Source organism: Camellia sinensis, chromosome 7, assembly GCF_055761805.1.
Source record: "Camellia sinensis isolate YWXY chromosome 7, ASM5576180v1, whole genome shotgun sequence".
Lineage (NCBI taxonomy): Eukaryota > Viridiplantae > Streptophyta > Magnoliopsida > Ericales > Theaceae > Camellia > Camellia sinensis.
The window spans coordinates 56817517-56825075 of record NC_138967.1 but is presented as its reverse complement, the minus strand read 5'-3'; the positions used below and the strand labels follow the sequence as shown (position 1 = coordinate 56825075).

General features: G+C 34.6%; 1 protein-coding gene across 1 annotated transcript; it reads left to right on the top strand.

Annotated features, from left to right (window-relative positions):
* Window positions 1-1652: 1652 nt before the first annotated feature.
* On the top strand, window positions 1653-6970 carry LOC114305984 (nuclear pore complex protein GP210-like). Its single transcript, XM_082880746.1, has 8 exons — window positions 1653-1936; window positions 2308-2324; window positions 2496-2761; window positions 3077-3198; window positions 4272-4352; window positions 6428-6499; window positions 6712-6768; window positions 6878-6970. Exons 1-8 carry the CDS (start codon window positions 1817-1819, stop codon window positions 6968-6970), a joined length of 828 nt encoding a protein of 275 aa, XP_082736872.1. The 5' UTR covers window positions 1653-1816.
* The last annotated feature ends 589 nt before the right edge of the window (window positions 6971-7559 follow it).

The window sequence follows — 7559 nt, the reverse complement described above, 5'->3', positions numbered from 1 at the left end:
TGTATTGAGTTTAGACTTATTTTGTTGTAACCAAGTATCGTCTTGAAAAGTTGTAAGCCATTACGACATTTCTATATGTGATTTTAATTTCCTTTCTACTCCTGTATCGATGTCATATGCTATAGATTCATAATCCAGGATTTATGAATATATATTGCATATGTCATCTTTTGTAATGATCAAAGATAAAATGAATGGAAGATATTAGATTATTGATCAATTGACTTACTGTTATGAGTTGGGTTTTATGTTAATTATTTCGGGGCGTAACATTTTTGATCTGCATGTTGTTTATTTTTTTAATATAATTGTTTTTTATGTTTTAAAACAAAAATGATACATTTGATAAAAATTTAATAAGACAATAGTGTACAAATAAACCACTCCCACATTTATTGTTTCCATAACATATATAGTGAAAAGACCTCACGGTATACCTTTCAAATTCAATAGGACTTAATAGTCTATAAGAAAATTGAAGGAACTTTCTGCATTCTCTTTTAGAATGAGACTTTTGACAAGTTCTCCTTAATTTATTCAAACTTATTTTACGACCTAATTGATTGAATGTAAAATTTGATCAGCTTCAACTTTAAAAATATTATTTATCAAGAGGCAATTCTAACTAATCTTTTATAAACAATCCACACATTTAGCAAATAACATCCATTATTATTAAATAATGCACCACTTCAATTATTAAAAAAAAAATAGTGAAATTTCATGTTCAAATTACTAATACAATAAAGTAATATTTGCTTCACTGAAATGAAATTGAACCAAATAGAATTGTTATTCCTTAGCCTCTCACAATGGTGAACAATAATTTTTTTATAATATATTTTTTGATACCAAATAGAATTGTTGTTACTTAGCCTCTCACAATGGTGAAAAATAATTTTGTTTATAATATATTTTTTGATCATTTTTTTTAGTGAACTGAACGTGAAAATAAACATTATAATGAAATGATTATTTCATTTCAGTTCACACTATAGGAAATTAAAGATTTAACGGCGTTTAATTAACGACGTTTTATTAAACGTCACATTTTTTAATTTTTAACGGCGTTTTATAATCGCCGTATATTTTTTTAACCAAAACGGCACCGTTTTGAAATTGAAGGCGCTTAAAAACGCCTCCGAATACGGTGCATACACACGCCCCTTTTTGAAACCCTTATTCTTGAATCTGTGCACTTTCTCTCTCTTATACGCACACATCTCTGTTATCTTATACGCACACATCTCTCTCTCTCTCTTAGCGACGAAGAAGACGAAGGAGAGTACTCTAGGAAGAAGCTTCGTCTCTTGAAAGATCAATCGGTTGTTCTTGAAGAGAGCTTCAAAGAACACAAACTCCATCGGCTGTTCAAAGCGATTTCGAAGCGATTTTGAAGATTCAGATCGATATCAATCGGCTGTTCAGAGCGATTTCAAAGATTCAGAGCGGCATGTGCGTTGCTGAACTTGTCGTTGATCGACGAGAACAAGATTTCGATCGGAGCTTGCGGAGCGATTCCGCCATTGATAACGCTATTGATGAATGGATTGAATAGGGGGAAGAAGGACACAATGACGACGCTGTACAAGCTGTGTACGGTGAAGGTGAACAAGGAGAGGGCGGTGAAGGGAGGGGCGGTGAAGGCGGTGGTGGGGCTGGTGGCGGTGGAGCAGATGGCGGAGAAGGCGATGGTGGTGATGAGTAGCTTGGCGGCGGTGGCGGAAGGGAAGGAGGCGATTGTGGAGGAAGGGGGGATTGCGGCGTTGGTGGAGGCGGTCGAGGATGGGTCCCGAAAGGGAAGGAGTTCGCGGTGATGACGCTATTGCAGTTGTGTGGTGAGAGTGTGAGGAATAGGGGTTTGCTTGTCAGGGAAGGTGAGATTCCTCCATTGGCAGCGCTTGCTCAAACTGGTACTGCAAAAGCCAAGCACAAGGTCAGTTTAGTGAAATTTCACACTACTTTTTTTTTATTTATTATTTTATTAATTTTTTCGGGAGGTAACAGAATCTCCAACGTCAATCAAAAAATTTATTAATTTTGAGTAAAAATTTAATAACAGGGGTAATTTGATATCGTTTATTTCAACGTTGAATTAGAATTTTTATCAGATTTTTTATATTCTATTGTCTAATAAGACGGCCAAGCAGACGTCATGGAGGTCGTCCGGAGACGAACAATAAAGACTGTGGACATCTATGTTCGTATCCATTGGCTAACTATATGTATAAAAATTACCTATAATTTCCTTGTGATGATGTTTGACGGGCAGCATGAATTTTAATGCCTAATTGTTTGGTTTTGCAGGCTGAAACACTGCTAAGGTATTTGAGAGAACAAAGACAAGAAGCTTCTACTTTGAGTCCTGAGAGTTAGAGGGGTATTCACATGAGATTAGGTTTTATAATTATACTAGAGTGTTTTATAATCATTGATAACTTCTATTACTGTTATTATTATCTTGGGTGGTACTTAGTACTTATTTTTCTTGGCAGGTCATGGGATCATCATGACATTTTATCTGTTCTGCCTGAATTCAATTCAAGTGGTCACTGCTCAACTAGTGCCCGGTTGTGGTCAATTGCTTCATACAGTGGTCGAAAGGAGACTGCTGTTTATGCCACTGATGTACATACTGGGATGGTAATTCGGTGCAAAGTTTACATTAACAACTTCTCCAGGATCCAGATATTTCACAACTCCATCAAACTTGACTTAGATGGGCTTGCTACTCTCCATGTTCGTGCCTTTGATGATGAAGGTAATGATGAGATGCTGAAGTTTATATTTTTAGCTTGAGAACGTTGAAATTGTTATTTCTTTGTTAATTTATTTTTTCCTGTAAGAAAATGGTTTACCTTTTGCCTGTGAGAAAGTGGTTTACTAATTGTTTAACTTTCTTGTAAGTTTTCCAATTATCTCCTATTATTATTATTATTTTTTTCTTGTTTTCATTCTCTCCAGATGCTTATGCTGTATGCTTGTTGAAAACTATATTCACATTCATTCTGTTGTTTATTCTTTGTGACTCTGTATGTCTGTTCATAAATTTTAATTTTCTTGGACTGTGTTGCAGAAACTGCATTTTCATCATTAGTGGGCTTACAGTTTATGTGTCATCTTATGCCTGAAGCTAATGGATTGCCTCATCACCTTGTTCATATTCCTCTACAGGACTATACTCTGTTTTCTGAATCTGTAACTCTGTCACATATGTATCTGATTTGATTGAAAGAACAAGAGAGAGAGAGAGAGAGAGAGAGAGAGAGAGAGAGAGTTGTGTTTTTGTTTTTGCTTTTGTTTTTCTTGCCTTCTGTTTCTTTTAAGAGGTTAAATGTGGTGTTCATTTATATTTCTCTCTCTCTCTCTCTCTCTCTCTCTCTCTCTCTCTCTCTCTCTCTCTCAATACCTTTCATGTTTTTAGTACAAAGTCCAGTTCAATTTTGTTTAGATCAGAGATTAGTTCATTTTTATTTTGTCAAATATAGAATGCCCTAGATAGTCAATGTCCCTTTTTAAGAATGAGGCATGCTTTGCAAGATGAGCGAAAAAGAGGGGGGGAGAGAAATGAGGGAAGGCAATCCTTATCAGAGGCAAATTTAAACTCAATAGGGTGCAAAGACAATGGCAAACTAGTTCAACAGGGTATAAAGATGGCCAATAGAAGGATTATAAGGTGTTCACCAACCTTGTGGTTGAGGAATCATCCCTTTGTTAGCTAGATTGTGGACCCAGCTCTTATCTCCTTCTCAAAAGAAGTAGATTGACAGAGATATAAAAACTTCACATCTGAATTGCCATAATGGCAAGCATGTGGAGAATTGGATTTCAACCATTCACATGAACAGTGCTCAAGCACCTGACAGAATGTTGGGTGAGGTGAGAGGACATAGCTGAAGGTGAGATATGCTTATGGAACTTTTTTCAGATTCTCACATTTGAATTCTGCTTTGGCATAACTTTTTTCAGTGCAAGTTTACAGAGAAAATAATAATATTATTACATTAACCCTGACAGCTCACCCACAAAGTTAGATTACACAATTGAATCTATGAAGGAAAACTGCTAATAGAAGCAATTGAATGTTTTGCTTGAGTATGTTGCTAATATTACGTTTCTGTTATATTTACCTTTTGTGTTTACAAAGGTTGAAATTCTGTTATGTTTCAAAGTAAGCAAAATTGAGTTCAATATACTACTATTACTACATAATCAACAAATATTGAAGGAAAACTGCTCTTTTGATTTTGATTGTTCAATCAATTTGATAGAGTGGTCTTTTTCACTGCATATCCTTGATAGGATTAGCTAATATAAACAACAGGAGTTTACTTGGATTAAGAGATTCTGAGGTATCAACTTAAACTTTTGGATCCTTTTGAATTAATGTTTTCTATTCTTTGACTAGCTGTTTTAAATTGCAGAACCGGATACAGTATGATTTATCTCGTAGTTGATTGCATAATGGAAGTTTGAAAATTTTGCATCTATGGATTCTTTTTGTTCATTTTTTTTTCCAAAAAAAAAAAAAAAAAATTGTGAAGTGAGCCATTGATGCTCTTTGCAATCAGAAGAGTGGTGGAATAATCTGATCTACAGATTATAAGATTAGATAGATTTTTGTGATAACTTTCTTATTTTTGAGTTCTTTTGTTGCGTCTACATTACATGAGTATTACCTTTTTTTTGGTTCAAGCGAGAACAACTTTCACAAATGGATTGATAAGTCACAATTTCTCAATAATACAAGTTGTTGAACAATTCAAATTTTTTTTACCCCTTTAAAATGTACAAATTAATAACTAAAGTAGTAGATACAACTCTTTACTTTCAGATTGATGTTCTTAACACACGGAATTTTGTTGTTATTGCTGACTTCTTGAATTGTTTCTCCGTTTAGTCACAACCAATCATATTACTGGCAACTCCAACTTCTTCTTGTCAAACTACACATCTATTATGATATGCCCTTCCATTTTAATGTACAAATCTCCTCCACATCAATTATGATATGCCCTTCCATTCGAGTCTTCACGTTACGCTATGGTCTGAACACCTTCGTCTTCCAGGTGGAGAGGTTTGTACATCTATCAAAACATTTTTTTTTTTGTCATAATGACTATCGTGACCTGGATACGCTACGGTCTGAGCCACTGTTAACGAGCTGCACCTGGATACTGTATCGTGACAGTATTGAAAATTTCCAGGTGGAGAGGTTTGAAAATTTCCTCTCTTTTTTTTTTCTGTTGTTAATTGTTTGATAAATTATCTTTTTCTTAGGTTCTAAAACTTGTTTGTTCCGTCCCATGTGCTTAGTGAATAACTTGAATGATGATGACCTTCATCTGTTAATATTGAAAGCTTGTGAAATCAAGTCCATTGGTGCAAGTGCATGATATAAGTCTTCATGAACCATTTCCGTCCAACTATGAAATTGGGGTAACGATCAAAACATGACATGCAGTGGTTTTTCCATGAAGATTGATTTTCAGAATGTGTGGAAGGAAAATGTCTCAAATCCCATAATAATGGATCAATATGATTGCGACTAGCTGGTTCCAATCAAAACCAGGTGTATGATCCACACTTGAGTTTTCTCTTTAAGTGATAAGTTGAGAAATAAAATCAATAACTTTAGAATGAATTCTTTTAGTTAACTTTTGTCTCTCCCTCTCTCTCCTTCTCTCTCTCTCTCTCTTTTGTTTGTTTGACAGTCATTCATCAAAAGGTCATACCTACTTTAGATAAAATGAATGAATGAACCAGCTATTGGATCTTCTGGTTAAACCCATCTGTTGAGGTCTGCTATGACAAAGATTGAAGAAAATAAAGAAATATGAAAAATAGAATCAATACCATATGATGGAAAATGTGAATTTCAAGCGATGGTGAATTTGGAGTGGAGCTGGGCTCTAACTCGAAAGCAACAAGCAATGGATTAAGCAACTTGTGCGAAACTTGAGTGCTCAATAAGGGGCGGTGTTTTTGTATGTCAAAAATAAGAACCATGGTGTTCATCAAAAATATTTTGGTGCTTTAATTGCTCTAATGTGTGTGTGGGGCTCATCTGATGTGTTGTTTTGGTTTTTTGTTTTTATTTTATTTTTTTTATTTTCCACCTCACTAGAGCTCAATTAGAGCTCTAATTTTAAGGGGATGAATCACTGCTGTAGTAATTTTAAGGGGATGAATCACTGCTGTAGTAATTTTATTTTTTTTATTTTCCACCTCACTAGAGCTCAATTAGAGCTCAGTATTCTACCTTGAGAAATAAGAGAAACATGCCAAGAAATTTGGGAGTTTAGATGTATAATATCCACACTTGATAGGGGGACTTGAGTCTATGTAACATGACTAGTGTATATAACATCACTTCAGATTTGGTGATATTTTAATTAATTTTACTGTGTGCTTCTTGGCTTATTAGGTATGGTCTGCTCCAAATTATTGTTATCGCTGTGGTAATGTAGCTTCAATATTGAGCTTCAATGAGAATATGGTACTGCTTTTAACTTGGTTGTGGCTTTTTGGCTCATTTATATTGATTTGATTAATTGAATTTTTTATGGGTGATGTGTTTTACCCCTTTGTCTGTTAGGAGAGAGAGGTGAAGTTAATTTTCTATGGGTGATGTGTTTAACTTGGTTGTGGCTTCTTGGCTTTTTGGCTCATTTATATAGATTTGATTAATTGAATTTATCTATATTACAGGACCGACGTTCACAAGATAATGTCAGCATCATCATTGTTGATTTGGGGTATGCACTTGTATGCATTAAGTTAATTTAATCTAGTGTTTTCCATTCTAATCTAATGTGTCAATCTATTGTACTGATATTAACCTTTCTAATTTGGTCCTGGCTGTGACTTTTTGCAGGAGGACAGATTGGCAAAGTTTGCCTCGTTCAGAAAGAAATTTTTGTTTATGAACTGGGCCAAGCTTTTGCTACTATCAGTATTGTGTCATTAGGAGTATGGTTGTCTTCTCTGCTTTCTGCACGAGTTCTCAAGCCTGACTTTGTAAATAAATCCTCACGGATTTCTAATATATTTTGTGTCTAGATATATTCTGTAATTGTACATGTATCACATCTTATTGCATTGTTTTTTATTTTTAATTTTGTTTTCAAATTTAGTTTATTTATTATTTTAATAAACATCAGTTCTTAATAATTGTTTATGACAGGTATTTTTTTCAACCATATAAAATTAGCACAATTTTTATAATAAAAAAAATAAAAATAAAGGCTATGGCGGCGTTTTTGAACGTCACTATATCCCTACCCCAACGGATAGATTTTTAAAATGTATAAATGCTTTTAACGGCGTTTTCAAAACGTCGTTAAATGTCATAGTGACGTCACAGTATAAATAGGGCAGGACATTTGGCGGCGTTTGTAAAAACGCCGCCTATACTAATATAACGACGTTATTCAAACGCCATAAAGCTATAGCGACGGCCGCGTCCTCGACGTTTGTACTAAACGTCACAAAAAGAATTAGCGACGCTTTGACTACCTATAGCGGCGTTTTTAAAACGCCGCTAAAAGTCCATTTTC